Here is a 27205-nt window from a genome sequence, read left to right as displayed (position 1 = left end):
TATGATAGCCCAGAAACGTGAAAAAGAAATAGCAGCAAAAAAAATTGACTCCAGAGAAAACAAAGATAAATTAGGTAATAGAAGTTAACTTGAGAGATAAATCTCTTCAGAAAGATTTAAGACTGAGAAGAGGGGAATGAAAATATCAGAGAAATAATAAAACAAATTTACCAGAGATGAAAGAAATGTGTTTTCTGATTGAAAGAGCCCACCAAATGCTACCGCAGAATTTTTATAGAGATCCATTCCTAGATCCATTGTATTGAAATTTCAGCACCTCCGTGTTAAAGAAAGATCCTGAAGGCTTCCAAAGGGGGGGGGGAAAGCAGGTTGACTACAAAGAAATTAACAGTAAAACCAGCCTCAGACTTTACCTCAGTCACACAGATGCTAGACAACACTAAAGCTAGGCCTTCAAGTTTCTGAAGCAAAATTTCTGATCTATAAACTATAGCCAGAAAATCTATTAACCAAGTATGAAAACAAAATAAAAATACTGCAGATATTCAAAGATTTGCCAAGAAGCTTTCCCCTGAGGAAATTTCCTGAGGATGGTGGGACTAATGGAAGAGCTCCAGTGAAAATGAATTCCAGAATAATAGCTGTACTGGAGGCCCAGAAAGCAACTGGTACAAATTAAAAACAGGGTGTCAGCATCTTCAAGAATAAGGGAGAGATTTTTCAAGGAATGTGTAGAAGTGCTAGCGATATGGTGCAACAGGCAAATAGAAAATAAATAAAAGAGAAAAGCAATTAGAAATTTCTGAAAAAACAAAGTGCACAAGAGACTCCTGATTCAAATAAATATAAGGCAAATTATAATGTGCCACAATTTTGACAAGTGATGATGTAAGAGAGAGAGAGAGAGAGAGAGAATGAATATTCATTTACTCTTGATGTTAGAAACATTCTCTGTGGAGTGGGATGCATTACTGGACCTATAAAGATGTTTATAAATATAACCATTGTTCACTGCAGTGAAAAAATATATATATATAGTTTTCAGTATAAAAGCTCTGTTTATTGATTTTCAACATGTAGCATCAACCTATAAACAAAACCCAAGAATTAATCATTCTTACACAACCTTGACAATATAGAGGAAAACATAGCTGCCTTGGGAGGTGGACGTGGAAAAATGCAGAAGAGCAGGAAGACTAATAGCATCATCTTCCAGGGAGGAGAGTCAGGTGATACTGTCTAAAGCTGATGGCACAAGTGATAAATTTGCCATGAAGAGTTGCCATGAAAAGGAAAGTAATAAAAAAGTAAAACAGGATTAAAAAAATAAAGAATTAGAAGGGGGATAGTATCATTTTTTTTTACTGTACCATCAATGTTAAGGAGCCAAAATTGTTGCACCAACAAATAACTCTGTGATCATAATATCTAGAATCATGAAGGCAGCTGCCAAAAGAAATTAGAAATCCTTAAAAATATTTTTGGGATTTGGTGAGAGGAGCAGGATTTGGGGATAGTGTGGTTTTTTTAATTATTATTATGAGCTACTCTGAACTATTTGACCCCTCACCATATGTATAAATTACTTTCATTTTTAAAGTCATTGAGTGCCTGCCATATGGCAAGCATTGTGTTAAATACGAGACATTTAGAGGTGGTACCAGCCTTATAGCATCGGCATCTACAGAAACAAATGATGCTAGGACAGGAGCCCTTCCCAGGGATGCATTCATGTGAATTGGAAGAGAGGAAGCAGGGCAGGGAACCCCAGTTTACAGAATATTTGGCCAATTGATTGAAACTGTTGGCATAGAAGCCTCAGAGAGGTGAATTAGGAGAAGAAGTCTTCAGGAGCTTGGAGATTTGACACGTTTCCTTTAGATTAATAATATTCTAGGCAGGCAGATAGAATTACTGACAATTTGGAGCTCTAAGCGTCTTCAGAGAGACTCTATCCAACCTTTTCATTTTACAAACAAAGGAACCTTGGTAGTGGCAGAGCCAGGGCTCAAATTCAGTCCTTCTGATTCCAAGTTTAGTGATAGATAAAAGGAGCTCCAGACTGAGACACCCCTCAAAGCTGGAAATCAACATTCCTCAGATACCTACTAAGGGCCAGGCACTGTACTGGCCACTCCATGCATGTAGTTTAATTTAATCTCCACGACAGCCATATGAGGGAGGCTATACCCATATTAAATCTGAGCAAACTAAGGCTTAAAGAGTTTAAATAATTTGTCTAAAGCCTAGAACTGGATAGAGATAGAGCCTGAATATGAAAGAGTCTGTCTGATCTCAGTATTCATGCACCTTGGTTTCTGGCTCATACTTTGAGCCCTGCTGGCTGGGATAAGAGCAACACATCCCTATGCCAGGGACCAGAGATAAAAATAATAACCACTTCATATTTAATCATTGAACACATCAACACAATCCAATAATAAGGAAACCATGATCATGGCACCGTGTAAGCAGGGCTCTTTGATCTGCCTCTCCACCCCTCCTCGGCCCACACTGGGGGAAGGTCTGTGAGATGCCAGGCCATCCTTCTTAGTTAGAAGGCACCCCAGGAGCCTTCCCATAGCCCCAAGCTATTCTGAACAAACTAAACAGGAAGCAGGGAAAGAGGGAGAGGAGAGAGAAATTCTCACTGACTTTAAGAGATTTATACTGACAATATCCCAAGGAACTTATGAAATGTATTTTTTCCTTTTATTTTATTTTTTGGAGGTAGAGGAAAGCTGCTGATGAAGAGAGAGCTCTCAACTATGGAGCTTCATTGAGAGTGAAAATACTTTAAGCTCAGTCCCTTATTGATAGTCCAGTTGCAAAAAATAAAATTCATATAAACATTATCTCACATATTAGAACTGGAAAAGTAATCCATCTTCCAGTCAACTTTGAGAGTCTCATTATTGAGGTACTGAATCACAGGAAAGAATTTAAATGTGTTTCTACACCCAGGAGGGAGGTACAGGATGAGCCCCAAAGCCCCAGCAACTTCAGCTTGATTTGCTCCTGCTGGGAACTTGAGTTTCGCAGGGGTGCGTGTGTGTGTGCGCGTTCGTGCACACGCACAAGCACACTTGCATGTAATCTTTCTGAGAAAAAGGGAAGTACCTCCTTTATTTTGCCCACATTCTTTCTTTTAGTAGCTCAGAAAACTGGTTTCAATCCAACTTTCCACCAATTAAAAATAACAGAGTAGGGTCTCAGACCAAGACACAATTGTTGCTCCCTAATACGTGGCATGTGTGGCTTCATCCTAACCCCAGAATGCACCCCCAATGTGTCTGCAGCAAGACTGTGCCCCCAGAGATGCTTCCAGGGCTCTCACTTGCTCTGAAAAGATATACACTAGCTTAGTGTTAGAAGCCCCGGTAGAGTCCCAAAGTCTGTCCCTAACATAGCACCTTTGCTTACAAAGGTAACATACTAAACACATCACATTTGCATTTAGTCTCATCCTTGCCTAGTGTGAACTGGTGGTAGAGGATGAGGTTGGGTCAGTTTTGATCCCTCCTGCCCCCCACCATACCAAATTAGTCTTCCGGAAGCACCACCCTGATGATGTCCCTGTCCTGCTCAAAAACCGTTTCTGGCTCCCTGTTATCCACAAAGTAAAGCTGGACATCTTTAGCTGGGAATGAAATGTTCTCTGTGGTCTGGTCCCCACTCACTGCCCTTCCTTATTTCCTAGCCTTCTCGTCACACGTGTCGCTCTGCAGCCAAACGCCACTACACATTTTCTACATTTCTGTCTTGACTCCTCTTCCTCTCAACTCTTGCACAGCTGTTTCTGCCAATATCCTTTTTTTTCTCTCCCTTTAAGACCTAGTTCAAAGGTCATCTTCTTTATGAGTTTTCCCAACTGAACCTAATGTCTCTTTCGTGGAGCCTCCCAAAGTGCTTTATCTCTTATGTGTCTTATGACTCTATAACCTCTACTTTTGAGTAAAGTTAGTGCAGACATCTCATCACCCTTATGGGACCTCGAGTTCCTTGAAAGCCAGAACTGTGTCTGGCTCATGTCTGTGTCCCCAGGGCAGAGCCAGTGGTTGGATGTTTGCTCAAAGCAGGCATCCAATAAATGAAATTTGAGGGCAGAAAGGAGTAAGGAAGCCAGTGAACAAATGGATTTGGTGCAGTACCCATCTGCCCGCCTTTCTCCCTTCCCATCTGTCTGGGCTCCTGAGATATACAACTTGCCCACAAGGCACCCTGGTCATATTTTAGGATAAAGAATACAGTGGGACAATGAGAAAGATACAAGGGAAAGAGCACTGGTTAGGAGTCCAGAGACCTGGAGTCTGGTCGGTCTCTGGACTTTCAAATTAAAACTGGGCAAGTCATTTCCTCATTCTGATCTCCAGTCTGCTTCTCTAGAAAAGCGAGGACATTACATTAGATCATCGTAAAGTCCTTTTTTTAAAAAAAATTATAACTTTAATATCCACAAATGAGAACTTTATATAAACTCATATAAAGTAGTTAGAATTGGCTGATAGCAGCAAGACTTGACGTGATAGTTGAAACAAGTAGAAAGTTGCTATTTTAGTTTGTAATAAATCATAGAAAAAGACAGTTTCTAGCATGGGCTCAGCAGTTGTACATTGTCAGGCTTTGTAAATGTATTAACTTTTTCCATATAGTCACAAGGTGGTTGCTACATATTAGCTGTCACAACCTCGTTCAAGGCAGCAAGAAGGAAATAGTGGTGGGAGTGACACCATTCCTTCTGTAAAGAAAGGAAACTCTTCCCAAGACACGGCCAGTGGATCTCTGCTTATAAAACTCCTTGTTCAAAGCCAAGTTCACTCTTAACTGAAATGAAGGCTTGAGACATGAACATTTAATCAGACTTATAGTACCCCACCTGGCAAGAAAGAATAATGAATTGGATGAGGAGTGGATAACCAAGAACATCAGCAGCATTGGTGTAGCCTCTTATTTATAAAAACAGTTTCACATCAAAGGATGATCCCTGTGGGGATAGAATTATTTAGAAGCACTTTTCAAAAAAGTAACTAAAGGCAACCCCAATCTAAACAGTATCAGAAGCAATAGTTTACCTTATTAGAGACAAATTTTGGAAAGGCCCATAAGTTTAAATGAGTCATATTCCTACCTAAAACACTGAATTTGTTAATATGCATTTGTTTAATTTACTTTGTTTGAATATGTTTATATAACTTCTATGTTTTCAAGGCAAAACTGGGATAGAGGAGGAGGAAAACATTTAAAAGTACCTCCAATTCCTTCTGGTCCCATTTCCTACTTTCATCTATTAATAATCCCACATAGCTTTCACTATTTAAAGTCCTTTCTAATTCTGAGTCTTTAATTCTAATTCCTTTCTTTTACCTCTGTGCCTGTGACAAGAATGTCTCCCCCATGGTAAAACAGGATAATAATATAGATTATTTACTGAGGGTTGTAAAGCACTTTTCAAAGGCCCATAGGCCATGCCGAAACTTCCCAGTAATTACAGAGGGTTCAGCTTCCAGTACTGACCCAAGTCCCTGATTCAACTCAGAAACAGTCTTGTGCTGACCTCATCCTGATTGTAACTAGAAGTCACATTTATCTACTTCTAGAATATTGCAGCTCTCCAAATTCCTGACACAATATGTGTCCTTGGAAATGCTTTGCTTCTGGTAAGAATCCCCTTCTTTCATCTGCATCGTTCTTTATTGTAGGCTGCTAGTTCCTTTGCCTACTCGGTAAATTGGGTTATCTGCAGAAGGAGACTAATTCAAAGCGCTGGGGGGTGATTAAAGAAGGCTGAGCACTTGTTAGCTGGTTTTGACAGGAGTTGGGGATCTTGTGGGACTAGGCTTTCACTGCAAAAGGAGCAGCATCTAAAGGTCCAAAACTTCAATGCAGAGTGTAGCAAGTAAAATTAATGCATCAGAAGGAACACTGGGAACAATAAAATGGTGCCATGCTTTTATGCTGACAGTAATCCCCATGAATACAAGGTTCTTTTAGGTCTCTTGGACTGTGCTACTGGAGTTAGGGTTGGCTTGCCCCAGAGGGAAACTCTACAGGCATGGCACCAGGAGGGATTTGTAGGGCTGTCTTTGTGGAGACCAGTTGCAAATACATATGATGCATAGACTCAGGAGCTGAAATGAATCTTAAGAGATTATTGACTTCAGCCAACCCTTCCCACCCCATTTTATTAATGAGGAAACTGAAACCAGAGAAAGTTAATGCTTTACCCAAGATCACTTAGCTAGAAAGCAAAGGAGTGGGAGCCATGATCTTAGCTACATAATAAGTGAACCAAATAAGCCACCCACCTCTCAGAGAAAACCTTGAACTGGTCATAACTATTTGGGAAGCCTAGAGCCAACCCATACATTCCTGGGAAACTCTGAATTGTCCAATAGATGTCAGTTGAGTCCGAAGTTGGCTTGAGTGTGATATGGTGAACTCAGGTCAGCTCTGATTTAAACTGTGACCCATAGCGTGGCCTGAGATACCCCAGAGTGTCCTGGTTTGTGAGGTGTGGAGATAGGCTACATGGATGTTTATAAGAAGGAACTGTTGTCCTGGCTCTACTCTGGGAACGTGTACGGAGGGAGGGACTCTCTTTAGGCTGTCCTCCTCCACCAAGAACATCTTAGCACTTGGGTTGAGTTTCTGATTCTCATCACTCTTTGGGGATTAAATAATCTGTCCTAGCCTTCTGCTTCTTATGGGACTTTGTTAATTGTGCCTACTGGCTGGGAAAGAATCTGTGAGTTGTCATCTCTAACTTAGAAGACAGTCGAAATCAAATAATTGATTATTTTATAAGGGTGCTTCCTCTCTACCTAAAACTGGGTAATGTGCTCTCCATGCTTACCTCACATAATCCTCACAACCACTGAAGTAGATGTTTTCATTCCCATTTTACAGATGAGGGACCTGAGTCTCAAGAACATAGAGCTAGTAAGTAGGGGAGCTAAGGTGAGAACCTTGATCTGCCTGATGATAAAGCCCAAGTCCCAGGTCACCATCCTCTTGCCTCAGGCTTTGCTTTTTACAAAGACGACCTAAAAGAGGGGGAAGAGGGCCAGGTGTGTGTAAGGAAGGTGAGAAAGGCCTCCAGCATCGCTGACTCTGACGCCCTTGGTCTCTAAATCCTGCCACCGAGCTTGTGCTGGTCCTCCCTTCTGGACACACTGCAGAGTCACTTTCCCTGTCTCTTGGCAGGCGCCTTCCTCCTCCTCAACACCTCGATGAACTCCAAGCACACCATCTTGAGTCCATGGATGAGGAGCAGCAGCGAGCACTGCAGGCTGGCCGTCTCAGTGCACAGGCACCTGCAGCCCTCCGGGAGGTACGTCGCCCAGCTGCTGCCCCACAATGAGGCTGGAAGAGAGATCCCCTTGGTACCCACTCCAGGAAAGCATGGGTAAGTCCTTCCCCATATTCAAGATCCATTATGTAAATGGAGATTTGGCTTTTGGCTACAAATTCCCAGAACACCGTGGAAATTTGACACATACTTAATTGACATCTATTTAAAACTCACAATCTTCCTTTAATGGGTAGGGTCCAGATTGAGCCATTACTGCTAATATTCCCTGCATGGTGTCTTGGGCACTGATCTGTGGGATCCTCTGGCTGCCCAGGCTGACGGTCCTTCCAGAGGCCAGAGGACCAGCTGGCAGAGTGGACACTTAATGAGTGGGTATTAAAGATATTCGTTTCCCAAAGTCTAGTTGGAGCCAAGAAGAAAACAGCCAAGGGGAGTGTTAAAAGGCCAATACGAAAGTAATTTATTATGCTGGAAACTGGGTTGTACCAGAAGAAATTTGGCAGGAAGGGAGAGAGCACACAGTTGTGGCTGCCCAGGCAGGTCCTACAGCAGTGTGGGACGCCACAGCAGAATAGGTCAGGGATGCCACATGGCATCAGTTCAGGAGAGGAACATGACTTGCTCTAGAACCTCTAAGGCTTACACAACATTGAAGTCATACCCAATACCCATGTCCGTGAACTTAAGCCTCCTGGACACACTCAACATGCTTCCTCAGTGACCCATCAGGCCTCTAGAAGTAGTGACACTGGAAAGCAAACCTGAACAAGGGAATCTCTGTGCCTGCCTTTTTTCTCATTCCATAAGACTTCAGTTTTGAGGGGTCCCTGCTCCGATAATCAACAAGAGCGAGAGATCCTTCTTTGTGGCGCGTTTGCTAGAGAAAGACCTCACATTTTTCCCTCTAAGAAAATACGTTTCAGAAAGGCTCCATGTGAACAATGATACTACCCATCTCCATGGTGTGCTGGGTCAGTGGGGACATCCTTCCCACTGCAATTCCCATAAAGCTATATGGCCTCCTTGTTCATTTCTTGAAAGTCTCCACCCCCCTCCCCTGCTACTGGCCCATCTGTATTTATTTGTGTTTCAAAGAACTACAAGCTGCTACAATCCCAGCAGGAATGAAATCTTGGCTTCAAGAAAGGTGTTCTCCTCATACCTAAGCTCGTGTCTATCTTCTTGCCTCTGAAATGTCTCATTGGACTGGCTGGGAGGGGCCCAACCACCAATTGTGTCTGTTCACCAGAAACCAGGAATGTCAGGTGTGTGAGCTGCCCACTGTTAGGGATGAGCCGTCTTCTGATGGCCAAGCCTCCCTCCAGCATAGCCTCCTTTTCTTGTGAGAAGCCCCAGATGGCATGGTCTCCCATCCATGGGTGGGGATGGCGGTGGCCTCGGCTGCAGTGCCATCCTGTATGTGTTTGCCCAGCCCCATGAGCTGTTCGTTTTGACTTCTGCTCAACATTCCTGCCCCACCAAGCCTGACAGAGACCAGAGAGTGCTGCCTGGGGCTGCTGGGACTTCAGGCAATCAATCTGTTGAGGTGCTAGGTAGCGGGTAGGGAGACACTGATGTCACAGGTGGACATGGAGTTTGGGGTCTCCCTGAAATGCAGGCTGAATGAGCATGTGTGTGAGAGGACAAGTGCTGCAGGATTTCAGCACTTCCTAAGTAGCAGGGCCTGGTCCCTGTCTAGCATCCTCAGGAAAACGATAGCGCCTCGGTGTGACGAGCCACGGGGGCTTGCTAAGAGCTTTCCCCTCTTTATCTTCCTGTGCTCATAACTACCAACTGAGTTCCCATTAACAAACAGGAAAACTGAGGCAGAGAGAGGAGGTAGGCAGCCTATTTATAGTTGCCTTAACTGGACCCCAGGTCTCCCCTTTCCTCATTCGGGCTGCTTTTGGGAAACCCATAGCCCCTCAGCAGGAATTCAGGGGGTAAAGGATGGGGTTGGGAAAGAGGAAATGGAAGATGAAGGAACCTTGCAAAAAGAGCTGATCTAGATTCTTTGAAGAGCCAGGGAGCATGTAATGGCAGCCTTTCCTCCACATGTGGTGAGAACAAGGAGACCAAGACTGCACGGTGCTGGAGGCTGTGAGCTTCCCCTGAGGCTGCTCTGGCTGCCAGGCTCCGTGCCCACCCTGCTGGCCAATGCATTTTCTTCCCAGCGTGACTCTTCCATCACCAAGATTGGTCTGCCCCCTGGAGGGTGGGAGCTGAGGCAGGAGAAAGGGAGCAGGGGTGCTGGGCAAGCCCATTGACCTGATGGCTTTGCTAGGGCTGCCCCTACATCTTCAGGGGCTTTGCCTCAGGCCAGGCTCCGTGCGTCTTGTGCCGAGATGTTCTCCCCTCTCCCTGGCAGGGCCATCGTGGAGTCTGGTGATGAGCAAGAGTGATTCCAGTTTAAATTAAAGATGCCTGAGCTAGCCTCCCCACTAACAAGATCAGCGTGGTGAGGGCACAAGGGGGCAGCTGAAGGGGCGACCCGTAGACTGCTTTGCTGCGTGGAGGAGCTCTGCTGCCCGGGCCTGGCAAGCTGCAGGTCACAGGCACTTGTCCAGCAACTCAGAGAGCTCTGGCTATTCATGTTGGCTTGGATCTGAGTTGCTCAGCCTCGGTACTATGGACGTCTAGGGCCGGATAATTCTTTTTGTGGGCACTGTACTGAGCATGGTCCTCGGCTTCCCAGGCCTCTACCCACTAGATGCCAGTAGCACCTCCCCTGGTTGTGACAAGAAAAATGTTTCCAGACATTGCCAGATGTTTCCTGGGGAGCAAAATTTCCCCACTGAGACCACTGAAATAAATAAAGCATTTTAGAACAGGGAGGAGCCCTGGGATTTACCCAGTTCAACCATGTCAGTTCACAGGTTTGGGAACTAAGGCCAGGAGAGGTAAGGGACTTGCTCCCTGTCACATGATGAGTGTCAGTGTTGGGAGGCAAGTGTCTTGAGCCCTAGACTCATGTGTATGTGCCAGCCACTGTACCAGGTACTGGGTTTCACAGACACATAAGGCCCATCCCTACCCTATAACAATAATACCCTATAACTATAGTAATTGTTATCACTATTACAATAGTAATAACTATTGTTAACACTAATTACACCCTTCCCAGATGTGCTAGCCAATCAGTGCTGTGCACTATACATGCCTTTTCTTATTTAATACTCAACAACACAATGAAGCAGATACTGTTATTATCTTCCATTTCACAGATGAAGAAATTCAGTGAAGCCAAATAACTTGCCCAGGGTCACTGGCTAGACAGGGAGGAGGGGGTCTGAACCTAACCAGCCTAACTTCAGGCTATTTTTACCCGTTGCTGGAAGAGCTCAGCTGGACCACAGTAGTGCAGCAGAAAAATTATTATGCCCTTGAATCAAAGCCCTAAATTTAAGTCCTATTTCACTATTCAATCGTCAGTTCAATGAACAATCATTTATTGGGTATTTTGTATTTGTTAGGACCATAGAGGTGATAGGGATACAGAGGCCAGCCTTTGATGGTTTATGAAAGGATATTCCATGAATGAGCTCTATGACCTGAGGCAAATTCCATCCCCACCTAAGCCTTGGTTTCCCCATCTGTAAAGTGGGGTTGATGGTGCTGGCCCAGCTCACATGGTCACGTGGGGTCATGTGGAGTCATGTGGGGTCATGTGGGGTCAGTGCAATTAAGGATGTGAAGGGCTTTGCACACTCTGAGCAGGATGCAAATGTAAGAGGCCATTACTTAATACCCTCACCTGCTGTGCCCTGCTCTGCTTACAATTGGGGATCGCAGAGGACTGAGACTCGTCTGCTCTCTGATTATGGAGCCAGTGTCAGACTCAAGAATCTGTTGGTTTTGAGGTTCTTGGCAGTTTGCCCCGCTGGAAGCTCATTCCCTTTAATATCAGAGATGACCCCAGCAGCCCAGTGATCAGTGTGGTGAAATCTTGGCGGTGATGAGAGTGATGACTACAGAGGGCTTCCTCTCAGAGCAGAACATGGTGGTTCGGGGACCGCTACTGGGAGAACAACATTCGGCATTTGTAGTGACGAGGAAGGGAGATGTCACAGCAAAGTCGGCGGGGGAGAGCCTGACTCAGAGGAAAGACAAGTTAGAGGCCACCAAGTCCCCAGGAAACCACTAAGTCGTGAGCACTCGGTGCAGCAGCCTGCGTGGAGGCACGGGAGGCTGGGGGAGGCTGCTGGGGAACCCCAGCAGCTGCCCCCCTCCTCATCGCCTGGAAGGCCACAGCAGCGTGCGTGACATCTAAATGATTCAGAGCGCGAGCGCCTGAGTCTGCCAAGGTGGCCTGGCTCGGCCCAGGGCCTCCCAGGGGACAGCCGACGACGCGTGCCTGGCCTGCTCATCTGCCCGGCCAGAAGGGCCACAGAAGCAAGGAAGCAGAGAAATGGGCTGTCAGACAGCCAGCCCTGCTGGCCACAGAATCCAGCGGGCAGAGGACATCTTAACTCTGAATTAGAGGCCACGAAGTTCCATGAATTGAGTGAATATAATAATACCTATTTAAGGGCCTCCCTGGTGGCGCAGTGGTTGAGAGTCCGCCTGCCGATGCAGGGGATACGGGTTCGTGCCCCGGTCTGGGAGGATCCCATATGCCGCGGAGCGGCTGGGCCCGTGAGCCATGGCCGCTGAGCCTGAGCATCCGGAGCCTGTGCTCCGCAATGGGAGAGGCCACAACAGTGAGAGGCCCGCGTACGGAAAAAAAAAAAAAAAAAAAAAAAAAAAAAAAAAAAAACCTATTTAATATGATGAGTCGTGAAACGGCATGAGGAAGATGGCTCACATTGTGCCCAACTGTGGTAGATACTTAATACGTGCTAGATCCTTCTCACTCGTAATTCATTTAACTCCCGTGGATGGAGCGCCACCGTGTAATAGGTGCTAGGAATACACAGCCGGAGGTGACACAGGCATGGCTTTCAAGGAGCATCCAGTCCAGTAAGGGAGAAACAAGTAAAAACGTCTGCTTAGGCAGATGTTTTTAAATTAGGGCCCAGAAATTTTAAGAGGCTGAGCTAAGATCACTGGCCAGCAAAGCCAGCACAGGCAGCCCAGCTCCTGCTTCTGCCTCCAGCACGTCCCTGCCTTTCAGCTGAAAGCTGTTCCAGAAAGAGCAGTCGGCAGCAATGGGCAGTGTGAAATCGGCGCCTTCCTGGACCCAAGAACACAAGCACAAGGGTTGGCGGTGTCTCAGGCTGTAAGAGCGACTCTCCAGGCCTCCTTCCAGGACGTCGTCACGAGTCTTCCTTCCTCTTCACGCACACAGTTTCTCCTGCAGCCTCGGGTGTCTGGGGACTTTATTATGTGTGACCAGAACTACACAGTGTGTGGAGGGAAGAATTGGACACTGAGGGGATAGAAGTTGCCAATCTTTTGAATTACTAATTCTTGAAAAGATGTTTTAAACCTAAAGGATTTGGTGATACCCGGGCTCGAGCCAAGATAAGCGGTCAGGGCCTTTCCACAGCACAAACAAGGCTCATTCCAGTGGGTAGCAGAGAAACAAGATTCTTCATGGCATGAAGCTTCACCTTTCTGTGGGAGCTTAACCCCTACACTCAAAGGAGACTTGAGTTCCATCTGTCCCGTTGATTTCCTGATGTGGGAAGCCAGGCCTAGAGGCCTGATGAGGTATGATGAAGGTCAAAGTGCAGGCTCCTGACAAAGCCAGGACTCACACCCATGTTGGACCCCAGAGCCCAGTCCTCCTGTGATCTCGTTTGTCTGTCTCCCAGCTGAATAGTTGCATCAAGAAATTCTCAAATTCTTTGCCCTTAGATTAAAAACTGCAGCCCCCTGCCCAGGTGAAGAAAAACCCATGTCCATGCTGTGTACCCACACAGCTGCCATGTTTATTTAAACCAGTCAGTTCTGACCAAAGAGCCCAGCTTTAAAACCAGGAACAATCCTAATGGGAGACCTGCCGAAGTAATTTAACCCAAAGCAATATTGATTCGTGGGCATCAGGAAGTGTGCTGTCAGTCGGGGCTCCGCCGCTAATTTGCAGTGTGGTAATAGAACAACCACACCTCTTCCCTGCCTCAGCTTCTTACCTCCTGAAGTGGAGATTCCAGTGCCCCCGCCCCTTCCTCCATCCTGCAACGCCAACACGCCGCCTCAGGTTGCCACTCAGGATGGAAGAGCAGGAAATGCTAGACTCTACGTACGGGCCCACCAGTCTGGCACACAGGACAGTTACCCACTACTGACCCACAGAGACCTTCCACCGCTAATGTACAGAACCCTGGATTTTCCTGTAAACAGACCAGTTGGTCTCAGCAGGCTGAGTGAGGGACAGGCTCAGGGTAGGGCAACATGGAAAGATGACGCAGGGCATTTGCTTCTGAAAAGATGCCTGACTGCCTTTGCCAGGCTGTGCTAGGTTTAACTTCAGTCAGCCCAGGGCACTGTGGCAGGTCCGGCCAGTGTGGAGAAATCAGAGGCCTGTGGCATTCAGCATCGCCAGCCAAAGTTCTCCTCAGATACTGATAACAGGATAAACGCGATCAGGAATAAAAAAAAGGTGATCATTTATTGAAATTGATGCCCTTGAGTGGCAGTGTCACAATGCTTTAATTTCAGGGCCAGCTTCTTCTCACTTTCAAGGTCACTCGTAGTGTCAGCTTCTCCCTTTTCCCCTTGGTCTGAATAACACACTAATAAATATACAATAAGGGCTTTAATGTCTGGGTGATTTACACTAAAAAGAGAGAGCCATTCAAAGGCTTTAAAGATGATTTTTAAAAGGCTTAAAACTCACACCTAGGCTTGTCAGGGACATATTTCCTGGACACCCTGTCACGGGAACAGTCGTGCAGCTGGGAGCTCTCTGAGCAGAGGCGGTCGTGAGATTCCAGTCCTAAGTGTGCAGAGAGGTAGGCCCCACACACAGTGTGGGCTTGGGCAAGTCTCTGGGAGCCTCAGCTTTCCTATCTGTATAATGGTAATAACCGAACCAACTCATAGGGCTGTTGTGAAGTTAAATTAGATAATGCAGGGTGGGTGTTCCCCTCACCCCCTCCCAGCTGCCCCTCTCAGGGCTCCCGGGCCAGCCTTCCTCCAGGCTGCTCAGGGTTGTAGGGGAGTGGGTGTAAGAAGGGCCAAGGTTAGCAATTTCATGCCCCTCGGAAGGATCTAGGTTGCACCCCAAAGTACCAGTCCCACTGACTGTGCCTGGATGTATCGTATTTCTCACCCCTTTGGGTAGTAATATTGAAACAGTGATTAAATGCTGGTCTTCTCTAGGACGTGGACTTTAAGCCATTGAGATGGTAGGTCTCAAGATTTGGGGGTACAAATCAGAACCACACAGTTTTCAAAATCCATACAGCTGAATTCCCTCCCAGTTGATTCTGATTTTATTAGTCTTGGGAAGGGTCATGAGCATATGAATTTTTAGAAAGCGCCACCGGGATTCTGATGTGCATCAAAAATTAAGAATGACGGCTAATATCTCAGTTTGACTTGCTTGATCACATAAGTGGGTAGCTTTCTATAACTATTTACCAAACACGAAGGAGAAAAGTTAAAAAGAAAGCTTGGAAGAGAGAGATGGACTTGTGTGCAGGGTGGAGAGTCATTTCTCTCTCCCTTATGGGTAGACATCCTAATGACAAGGCTATCCAAGCCTGGCCTGATCCTGCCTACTGTGCAGCCCCCAAGCTGGGGTGTATCCCAGGTCATGGATGGGACTGGTCTCCACTGGCTGGTCTTCTCAGAACACATCTGTTATTCTTTCTTCAAAAGGACTGTGGCTTTCAAGGCCATGGAGACTGAGAAGATTACATAGTGGACTAGAGAGAGCCTGACCTTTTAGAGTCAGAGGGAGTCTCCATCCCATCTATCCATCCATGCATTTATCCACCCATCCATCGATCCATCCATCCATCCACTATTCACCCACCATCTACCATGCATCTTGTTCTTCAGAATGCCATATATTGTCTCTCATCTAGTTCCCAGGTTAACAGCAGGGCCATGGCACTCTTTTTTGTTCTTAGGAGGTAGACACTATGTTGTCAATATTCATGGTAAATATCTGCACAGTGCATGTTCAGGGTACCAGGTACATCAACATCCATTGACTCATTTCATCTTCACTGCAATCTGTGTCGTATATATTATTATCCTCATTTTACAGATGAGTAAACTGAATCTGAGTGATGAGTAAACTGAATCACTGAAAAGAGGTTCAGTGATTTGTCCATAGTCATGGGTAACACACAAGGGAACACAGATCTCCTGTGTCTTTTTTAAATCTCATGTTATTTCCCCGAGGAAGCCTTGTAGTTGAACCCTTGTAGCGCACCTGGCTCTGAGGAAATTAAGACCTGTTCTCAACCAGTCAGGAAAAGCTCATCTGATATTTGGTCATCTAGTTCTGGGCCACGCGCCTTGAAGCTAGAGTCCTTGGTTTGTACATCTTCTTATTCTTCACAGTGCCTGGCACGGCATCTAGCACATAGAGGGTGTTCTGTGTTAGGTGAACAGACACCAGATCAGTTTACAATAGTTCTGTGATGCAAGTCTTCTTAAACCTAAGCTCTGAAAATTAAAAGTTCAGTCTGAGATCAGAGAAGAGTCTCCAGTCAGTCAAAAGATAAAAAGTACTTCTCCCCACCCTCTGCCCACACCCAGGGATAGATGTGTGATTCTCCCTGGGGCTCAGGAAGCAGCTGTCAGAGTATACCTCAACTGTGAAGGTTGCCACTAAGTACAAAGGACAATTCCTTTCCTGGCAGGTACAACTTTTACTCACGATTGCTTTCATTGATAGGCGTCAAGAAAAATAAATGAAAAGACCATCGGCTTCTGCCAGTTTTGACCTTCGAGATTTGACAGCCCAAGGCTTGTAGTGGGGCTCTTTTGAGCTGATTGCTTTCATTTTCCCACTGTGCCCTGGATACTTGATGGATTGAACACTAGGAAGATGAGAGAATTGTGAATACCTGTAAACCCCTCGGCTTGTCAAAATGGCATTCTGGCAAATCCCATAATGATAAATATATGTTATATCCAAAGAGAAGTCAAAATGCATAAAAACAATCACTTCTCATCTCAGGAGTGCTTACTGAGCTTCACCGTTTCCCAGTGGGGAGGGAGATATTAAGAATAGGTGGAGGAATTAGGTGATACACCACTGGTGTCAAGGAATTCACCCATTCATTCTATCATGTGTTCTGTCAACAAACGTTTGTGAGTCTTACTCTGTCCCAGGCACTGGTTGGACTCTGATGGTTCATCCTGCCTTCAAGGGGCTCAGAATGAGGTTTGGTGTTGGACGACATCAGGGACAGTTGCAATGCTGTGGTGGGTGTGTGCCCACATGCCACGGAGGTGCTGGTGACAAGCTGGCATGGAGAAGACAAATGAGCTGGCTCTGATGGGAGAAGGGAAGTGGTCAGGCGGACAGTGAGAGGAAGGCACCCCATACAAAGGGGGCACATACGCCAAGGCCTGGCAGCCTGAGAAAGGAGGTGGTGTGCTGGGGCCGCGTGATCGCTCCGCCACCCTGCCCCATCCAGTCTCTCAGCGTGCCCAGACTCCCAGGTGTATGTCCCACTGGCTTGTGTGGCAACAGAACCCATCCATTCCCCACCGAGGCAGTCTCCAGACAGAAGCGTCTCTTGACCCCCACCCCTAGCCCACCTCTTCTTGTAACAAACATCCTGCTACAAGTGCTCAAAAGATTTCACCCTGGGTCCAGGCACTTTTCATACTTCCTCTTTCCCTCTGATAGGACCTACCTCCCTGGAGACAGTCCATGTATGCAACTATTTTCTGCTCCAGCACAAGTGGATTTCAGCGTACAAGCTCTTTATGCTTTTTGGCTACTGTTGGCTCAGACCCCAGGACTCTCCTGTCATCTTTCCTTCCTCCCCTCCTTCTCCTTTGCAGGAAGAGTAGCTAAGGCAGGTTATTCCTCATGGATTGCCCTCCACCTCATTCTCTGCCAGAGATCCTTATTCATTCTTCAGCACTAAGGTTAACTTAACTAAGGTTCAAAGCCTTAGTTAAGAGCTGATCAGCCAAGGGATTTCACATTTAAAAGGCTTTACAAAAATCTACACACGGATTTGGTGCAATGTCTCTTCCTGAGAGAATCTTGCATCACTCAACTCCAAGAGGAGAGTTCCCACTGCTTTCAGATTACTGATAGCTTTCCCTCTGCCAGTGAGTAAGTCTTGTGGTGGCAAGAAAGGGGAGGGCTTGAAAGGAAGGCCACAGCTTTCGAATAGAGCAGGCTGAGCCCAGGCGTGAGAACTACCATTGCCAGTGGCTTGGATATTTCTTGAGGCCATTCACCCAAAGGCACCAGGTTACCTGAGTGTCTGGGGCCTTCCTCCACCCACAGGGTAACTTTGCTCAAATGACTGGTGAGCAGTGGGCCTCTGAGGAGAGAGTCTGTTTCCTCTGTGGCCCTGCTGCTTGACTCAGATTTTCAGTCCATTTGAAGGAGTGTGAGGGAGAAGCCAGAGCCAAATTGTTATTCTGTGTTGTACTGTTAATTCTGTGGAATGTTCCTTGAAGCCTTTGAGGATGATAACCTCAGTGACTCTTCCTGGGTATTAGGAAGTCCCAACGGAGCAAATCAAGACCTTAAGGAGAGAACTGGCAGGTGAATATTGCAGGCTGTTGTTCATCCTTTGCTTCAAACCCTTCAGTAAAACCCTGTCCAACCCAGGCTCAAGTCTGAGGTCATTGGCATGGCACCAACCCTGACCTGGCCCCGCCTCTCTTGAGCCTGCCTCACCCCATTCCCTTAGGCCCGTACTTCATTTACATCAACTACTTACAGTTGCTCCCAAGTAAAGCAAGTTGTTTCAAGCCCTCTTGTCCCCCTCCACACACACACACACCTCCCTGACCACCACATACAGTCTTTCTCCTCTTTCAAGAATGAATCTCTTAGTTCCTCTTCCATCAAGCCTTTCCTGAGACTCTACACCCACCCCAAGTCATGTTAATTACACTGTCCTTTGCACCAACTTCTGTTGCCTGTTCCACATCTCTGTTAGAGCTCTCAGCACTGTACCCCATCTGTTTCTTTACATGTCTTTCTCACCAAGTAGGCTCCCTAAGAATAAGGATGGGCATTTTTTGTCATTGTATCTCCAGTGCCTAGCACAGTGCCTGACTCACGGTGTATGTTCAAGAAATGCTATCTAGGGACTTCCCTGGCAGTCCAGGGGTGAATACTCCACGCTTCCACTGCAGGGGGACGCAGGTTCGATCCCTGGTTGGGGAACTAAGATGCCGCATGGCACAGCCAGAAAAAAAGAAAGAAAAAGAAATGCTAACTAAATGAACAAACTCTCAAATTAATTGGGCCAAGAACTCTTCAAGAACTTAAGATATAGTTTTAAGGGGAAAAAAATGCACCTAGAAAGCTCTTGACCAAAATTTTACTGCTATCTTCCACAACAACTTACTTCCTTCTACCCAACCCCAAATATATTGACTGTCCTCAGCCTGTGTCATCTTCATTTGTAGCCTAACCATCCCACACTGCTAAGCAAATGCCGGCATACATTAGCCTCAGAAATAAGTGGTTCCAGTGTTTTCTGATTACCCCCCTGTGATCCTTTTATCCTTTCCAATTTTCTAAGTAATTTCCTATATATTTTTTCTATGTGTCCTAATCTTCCACAAGAGACTTCTACTTGGTACTTTTTCCCCAATTTCTCCCTTTCCTTAGTTTACTACTAGTCTTTACATCCCCACTTTAAGCACACTGGCTCCTGTTGAGTTTTTTATCATTTCACACAAGCTAGGATGAATTCCAGTTGCATTCTCTCCACTGTTCCTTGAATATCCCCTCCATTATCTTGTTTTTCTCTCCCAGGACTACCATTCCTCCCTGACTGCATGGAATTTTATTCATTATTCTATCTCTATCGGATGTTTACCTGCAGGCCTGAGAGAGACTCCTCTGTCTGGAGTTTTGCAGCCTGGTCACTCTCCATAGGAAGCCTCTTGGTGCCCATTGGGTCATCCTCTCAATAGACCTAGATGATTTCCGTTTCTAAAAATCCCCATTTGTCTGTCATCTTTCTTGATTAACCTTCTGTCACCTTGTCTAAGTTGTCTAACTGGCCTCTGGGGTGTGGGGAGCCAGTGACAGCAGATTCATTGTGTATGGAATGTGAGCCAGATGAGTTTGGTGGTTGACAAAGCCAGAAGTCAGATAAAAACAAAAACACTTGCATTTCACTGTATGTCCATGGTCCTTGGGTCCTTGGCCTTCTTCTGTGGCTGCCTCTCCAAGTTCACATTCCCACTTAACCATTTATGCTAAGATGGGTTAAAGGCATAGTCTAGCTAGCAGAACTTGGAAAATATTTCAGTCATAGAATTATCAAGCATTAAAGAACCTTAAAAGTTATTGAATTCATGATACAGCCACTATGGAGAACAATGGAGGTTCCTTAAAAAACTAAAAGTAGAACTACCATACGACTCAGCAATCCCATTACTGGGCATGTACCCTGAGAAAACCATAATTCAAAAAGAGTCATGTACCACAATGTTTATTGCAGCTCTATTTACAATAGCCAGGACATGGAAGCAACCTAAGTGTCCATCAACAGATGAATGGATAAAGAAGATGTGGCACATATATACAGTGGAATATTACTTAGCCATAAAAAGAAATGAAATTGAGTTATTTGTAGTGAGGTGGATGGACCTAGAGACTGTCATACAGAGTGAAGTAAGTCAGAAAGGAAAAACAAATACCATACGCTACCACATATATATGGAATCTAAAAAAAAAAATACAAAAGGCAATGGTTCTGAAGAACAGGACAGGAATAAAGACTCAGATGTAGAGAATGGACTTGAGGACACGGGGAGGGGGAAGGGTAAGCTGGGACGAAGTGAGAGAGTGGCATGGACATATATACACTACCAAATGTAAAATAGATAGCTAGTGGGAAACAGCCACATAGCACAGGGAGATCAGCTCAGTGCTTTGTGACCACCTAGAGGGGTGGGATAGGGAGGGTGGGAGGGAGATGCAAGAGGGAGGAGATATGGGGATATATGTATATGTATAGCTGATTCACTTTGTTATACAGCAGAAACTAACACACCATCGTAAAGCAATTATACTCCAATAAAGATGTTAAAAAAGAAAGTTATTGAATTCAACCCCTTTGCCACCCCTAACCAACGCAAGATCCTCTTCCTAAGCTCCTCTGACTTTAGCTCACCTGGCTCCAACCAGTAGAACACTCACTATCTTGCACAGCAGACCACCCCATCACGGGGCAGCTAAAGCTGCTAGGAAAAACTTGCTAATGGCCCCCTCATTGGCTTTGTTCCCTTGGAAAGTTATTGAATGTCTCTAAAAAGTTATTTAATTTCTTCAAGCCTCTGGTGTCTCATCCACAAAATGGGAACAGTAATACCTACCTTATAGGATCTTTGTGAGGATTATTGCTTTGAACAATGATAGCTAATATATATTGAGTGCTTACCATGGTCATAGCACCAAGGCATATGATTGCATTTAATACCACAATTTCCCTATGAAGTAGTACTATGATAATGTATACAAGGCACCTAGGATCATTTGAGTAGACAACATATGTTAGTCCCTTTCCCATTTCACCATTATCTTGATCCTCTATTTCTCCTCTGAAATCACACAGAACAAGCCTACTTTCTCCTAACAAGGCAGTTTTTCATTTGAGAATAGTTTTCATGTCTCTTCTTAACTTTTTTCCCCAGGCTAAACAATTTTATTTCTTCTATAGCATATTTTCCAGAGCCACATTCTTCCAATGTGATCTTACCAGCGAAGGGGTAAGGGACTTATTCTTCAGTGATCTGGAAAACCCCACCCACCAATGTAGGGTAAACTTGACTCTTTCTTCCACTAGCTGTATCTACTGTTTGAAACCCAGACACCCGAAAGTTGACACCATTAGGAACCAGGGAGGCTGCCAGAGCATTCCATCAAAGTCATGTCTCAGACTGTTCCCATCGGTTTTCGCCAATGGAGAATCCTCATGTTTCTCTTGCAAAGAATGCTTTTGTTTACTACTGACATTCCCAAAAATGTCTGATTCAAAAAGAAATTTAATTCCGGCCCCAGCTTTCACGTCATCTTGCTTTGTCTGTCATCCTTGTGGTCTGCCAGTTTTGCCCCTTTGTTCCCCTAATTGCCAGAGACATTTTTATACTGAGTAAATTGCATCAGGCTCACTGCAAAATGAATCAATTTGGAAAGAGTATGAGCTGCACTGTTGTCTTAAGTGTGCATTAACATTTAGATGTGTTATTTAAAACAGGTCTGGGGTTAGTGCCAGGGAGACAGCCTCATGACTATTCTGACTCACTCTCTGTGGCTGAACTTCACAGAAGGGAACTGGGGAACCCTGTAACCCATCACCAGCCCTGTTTAATTCTCCATCCCCCTAAGGAAGGCTGAATTAGGTGAGATCTTTTAAGAGCTCAGATTTGGGAACTTGATTGACAAACTGAGTTTGACTTGGTGATCTCTGAGTGAAACACAGCTGGAAGTAGGAGACGACAGGGTGGGAGTTGGGGGGAGCATCTCTTCCTCTCCCATGATCCATCAGACACACACATGACATCTAAGTTTAAGCACAAACCAGACAGCCAGAGTCCTTGGCAGTAAAACATAGCACACACAAAGAAACAAAACACACCAGCCACCCTCTCTAGTGTAAAAATTAAACAATGCTCTGGAAACCAGTGAAAAAGAAAAGCTGCCATCTGGATGATCAGGTGGTGATTCAATGAGCTAATTCTTTTACCATCAGGAAAGTGAGGTAATATCTCCATTAGTAGCAGAAGGTTTAAAAATTGGAGAGAGTGGCAACACCAGGACAATTGTCCGATTTATGCTTTCTCAATCACCTGAGCTCATGGCCTAAACTGGTAATGGACTCCATCCATCAAAAAATTATCCCATCTGGCATCCTGGTTTCTGAAGAAATCTGGACGTCCTCATAGAGAATTGACTAAATGATATAATGTGTGTGAAAGCCCTTAGCGCAGTTCCTCAGTAAAAGGGGGTTGAATCCATTCAGTCTATTTTAATTTTATATTCAGAGATATGATGGTGCATTAGATTACACAAGAGAAATAAAATATCAATTGTATAATGCCATAATTAAGATCTCAAAGCCTGAGATGTACGACTATGAGGATTGTAAGGATGGCACCTTCTCAGGGAGATCTGCCGGACATCTCTGTCCCTGTATGTCCCTTCTCTCTTAGCCCCTAAGGCTCTTTGTGAGTAATGGCTCCAGTCTCATGGAAAGTCACCAACTATGTGCATTTCTGCCCATTTCTCTCAGTGGAGCCCCAACTTCATGCAGGCTTTCATTTTGGTGTCTACAGAGTCCAAAACAGTGCCTGGCACACAGTACATATTCAATAAATATTTGTTGACTGAGAAATATTTCCTAATAGAGCTCAAAAATATTGTCATGCTAATTTCTGAATTGAAGTATATGATAGGTAAGGGTATCTGCCTCTGTGCTAGGCAGGCAGAAAGCTGTAGAATCTCTGACCAGAGATAGAACACAATGCATAAAGACCACTGCTGCCACTTGCATAGCACTTACTATATGGGGGGCATCATTCTAAGAGCCTTTACCTATATTTACCTATTTAATCTTCACCATAGTTCTGTGAGGTAACACTGTTATTATCCCCATTTTATGGATGAAGACACTGAGTTTGCCCACAGTCCCACTAGTACTGATCAGAGCTGGGATTTGAACCCACAGGGTCTCACTCCAGAGCCCAGGGAAGGGGAGGGGGAGGAGGATCAGATCTGCGCTCCAGCCAAGTCCCCAGTAGTGCACTTATTTCCTTTTATTTATAGGCAAAATTGAATAACAAACCACTAAGGGGAGGGACACAAACATAACATTTTGCTGGATAAACTGAGGCAGGATGGAGATAAGGAAGTCTGCATGCATTCTGCTGCTGTGTGGGAACCCCCGCTGAGCTAGGACCCAGACTCCTGCTCTCCCACTGCCCGAGCCCCCCCCCCAAATCACTGGACCCTGCCCTCCTCAGCCCTGCTCAGTCAGGCTTGAACTGACCATTCACATCTGTGTGAATAGGATTTCCAAAAGCTCTAGAGGAAAAGTGCAAAAAATCTGTCTCTTTTCCAATTGGCTCTGAAAATATCTTCCTCTAATTGAACTTTCCCCTCTTGCTAATGCCTTTTGTTGCGTGCACTTAATTGCTTTTAAACAGGAAGCTGTTGTGATCAGAGAATTCAGAGTTACATCTGCATCTTTTGTGCTGAAACTATTTTACCATATGCTTTTAAAGCTGGTTACAGGTTGACTTTGATGAGAACAATGTAGGTCTCACCAGTCTTACTATAATTAGTTGCCTGCTTACATGACTGGGGAGAGAAAATTATTTATTGATTCTTACTTCTAAAAGAAAATCCACAAGCATGTTTCCCACAACCACATAATTCCATTCTGACCCCCATCTTGGTTAGATCTTGCACCATGGCCCACCTCCCCCTCTCTTTCTATCCAGGGTTGCCTTTCTCTTTGCCTTCATTCATTCACTCATTCATTCATTCATTCACTAAATACTTATCTCAATGAGTATTCCTCTACTGCATGCAGGGAAATATATGGGATGGTGGGGAAAAAGCTGAGAACAAGCAGAAAAAATTGCTGTCCTCAGGAAGCTTGCATTCTAGAGGATGAAATGAGTATTACATTACTAATTACATGTATAATCACACAGTTACCATAATGATACATGACGAAGGAGTATAGGCTTCTATGAGCTCTTAAAAGAGGGAACCTGACCCCGGCCAGGGGATCAGATGAGCCTTCCAGAGGAAGTGGCCTTTGAACTGAAGTCTGAAGAAAGAGTAGTATTATGACTAGTGGGAAGATTCTGGGAGCAGAACAGCATATGAAGGCCCTGAAGGTGAGATATTTTTGAGGAAATAAAAGAAAACTGATGCATCTGGGTCTGAAAGTAAAGAGAGGGCTTACTGGGGAAAAGGATGGGGAGAAAGGCAGAGGAGGGATCAGACACATTTAGGATCACAGCCTTTATCTTAAGAGCCAAGGAAAGCTGATGTAGAGTTTTAAGGATAGAACCGTGAGTGAATTGGAGGTAGAGTAAAAGTGTCTGGAGACTCCAGATCTTTTCAGTGGTCCAGAGGACGGGGAAGGTAGTCCTGTAGTCAGAAAGTGAGGTATAGAGAGACATGAACAGGCTTGTACATATCTATGTACAAGGTACAATGGACAAGATTAGTGCTGGATTGGATACAGGTGAGAGAGAAAGGAAGGTATTTTTGCCTTGACCAATTGGGTAGATGGAGCGATTCATTAAAACAGGCAAAAGTGAAGGAGGCACACGTGTGGAGAGGAAAGTAGACATTTTAGTTTGGAGATAGAGTTTTTAGAATCTTATAAACATCCCAGTGGATATGCAGGTGGACATGGGGCTCTGGAGCTCAGAGAAAAGATCTGGGCTGAATAAAAATAAATTTGGGAGTTGTTAGCATGTTGGCATGACTTTGAAGCCAATGGGAACGTATTAAAATGCTTAGGAAATTAACTGGTAATAGATCATTGACCTAAATGTAAAATATAAAACTATGAAATTTCTGGAAGAAAAGACAGAGAAAATATCAGCAAAGTTGTGTAAGCAAAGGTTTCTTAGCACACGAAATGTATAAACTGTACAACAAAATATTGATCAATTGGAATTTATCAAAATTAAATACTTTTGCTCTTCAAAGGATTCCATTTAAAAAATGAAAAAACAGAATAGGAGAAAATATTTGAGATTTTATCTATGCCTATATCTATACCTATACATCTGACAAATGGCTTGCACGCACCTAATTAAGAAATGGTCAAAAGACTTTAATGGACACTACACAAAAGAAGATATAGAAATGCCATTAAGAGGTGTGGAAGTGGGGGTGCAGGTGGTTAGCTTGGAGCTGGTGAGAGGTGGCAGCTGGAGGGGCAGAGGAATCAAGGTCACTTATTTGTGCCCCACTTGTCCCTTAGTCTGACTTACATGGCTAGAATACAGCTAGTCAGAATGGAGCCCCTGATTCATGAATCACCTCCCTCATGAAGCCTTCCTGGGAGACTTCAGCCCACTCTGTTCTCTTTATTTCTCAATTCCATATAACTATCTAAACTAAATGACACTCCAGTGTCCCATCCCACCAGAGAATGCCTATAGGTTGCTATACTAAATTCTTTGTTTACTTAGTCTATCAACATCCAGTGCTCTCTTTGTTCACAAATTGTTTTGTATAGATGTTTCTGGTTTCCCCAACGGGACTGTTCTTACTATTCTTTTGCTATTAGTTATTGAATTTTTTTGTATAAGTTAGGCACTTTACAAATATTGTAGGTATTGAATACTTGTAAAAGCCTATGAAGTAAATATTACTAACTTCAGTTTACAGGGAAGACACTAAGGCTAAGGGAAATCAAATAACTTCCCAAAGCATTAGAACAGGATTTGAACTTTGGTTTTTGTGGGTTCTGAGTTCTAAAGCCTGCTCGTAAGCACTGGAGACGTGGTCTCCTTCCAGTTGGGGCCATGGTTTATACTTATTTTGCACACCTTTGTGATTGGTATGGTGCTCAGCACATGGCACATGCTAAACAAATATTGATTTGTTCACTGATTCCCTCAACTAATATTTTTATGCTTTGAAATAGCAACCACCTGCCATGAGGGACTCTTAAGGGGCTTTAAGAATGTCAATTATTGGGCACACGTCATCCTTGCCAGAGCAGATGAAGAAATTAATTAAAGGAGCTCCAGGCATTTTGTCACCGCCTTGGTTTGAGAAGAGAAAGTCAGAGCAGCTTCCTACTCTCTGCTCATCCCAGCTGCCTTTCCACCTCTTCTGAGACTTCTCTTTCCTTCTTCCAGAGAAGCCACAGGAATGTCAGGAGATTGACTGGTCACCTTGACCCAGATCCAGCGTAGTAACTTGTGTTACACCTATGATCCCCATAAGGAATTCTAGAGCAGGGAGTGGTGACTAAAGCCACTGCTTGGTCTTTCTTCTTCTGATTGCAAAGTGACAAATCCCAAATGTGAACACAAACAGATAACAAGTATCTTGCAAATAAACCTCCCTCACACGTAATCACCTAATCTCTCTCTCTCTCTCTCTCTCTCTCTCTCTCTCTCTCTCTCTCTCTCTCTCTCATGCTACCTTCTTTCTTTCTTCCTGGCACTCTAAAGGCCAAACAAATCTCCAGTACAATTGCTTACCTAAAAGGTTTTCTTAGTTGTTGTAAAAGGCATTCTATCGGAAATATACTGGAATAGATTACAGTTACGTAGCCTTGATTTTTGCATAATTTAGGGCGAATCACTGTTCTTTGATGAATCAGTTCAGAGATAAGAATTCATTCATGAATTAAGGTTGCCAAGGATTCATGAGGATCCAGCGTGAGATACTTGCCTAGAAGGTAGAAAGGCTCTTTTCTTCCATATTTCAGACTTTATATTCAGCGAAAGTCACAAGAGTAGGCGGGACCAAAGGGATTGTACAAGTGAGTACAGAAAGCTTTTGCTGATCTAATTTACTCTTTTTTGTGTGTGTGCCTGTGAAAACATTTTATGTATTACATACAAATAGTGTATTTATGAATATATTTAAGATATTGTAAAATTCAGGCACTTAGGGGCATTTAAGTTTTAGAGCCACTAAATGTTTCCTGTTCCTTAATTTCTGTTTTTATATTTTATTTTATTTATTGTTTTTAATAGGTCTTTATTGGAGTATAATTGCTTCACAATACTGTGTTAGTTTCTGTTGTACAGCAAAGTGAATCAGCCATATGCATGCATATGTCCCCATATCCCCTCCCTCTTGCATCTCCCTCCCATCCTCCC

The 27205-nt window shown here is 44.5% G+C and overlaps 1 protein-coding gene across 1 annotated transcript in view; it reads left to right on the top strand.

Annotated features, from left to right (window-relative positions):
* The window catches only part of ALK (ALK receptor tyrosine kinase), a gene marked incomplete at its 5' end in the record, with an annotated part of 729367 nt that overhangs the window by 386760 nt on the left and 315402 nt on the right, over positions 1–27205 (top strand). The window contains one exon of the mRNA XM_082642950.1: positions 7165–7366. Within this exon, the coding sequence (XP_082499076.1) occupies positions 7165–7366 (202 nt within the window). The remainder of the gene's footprint in view (positions 1–7164; positions 7367–27205) is intronic.

This window comes from Mesoplodon mirus (genome assembly GCF_964341445.2).
Source record: "Mesoplodon mirus genome assembly, chromosome: 14".
Taxonomy (NCBI): domain Eukaryota; kingdom Metazoa; phylum Chordata; class Mammalia; order Artiodactyla; family Ziphiidae; genus Mesoplodon; species Mesoplodon mirus.
This window is presented reverse-complemented; position numbering and strand designations above follow the sequence as displayed.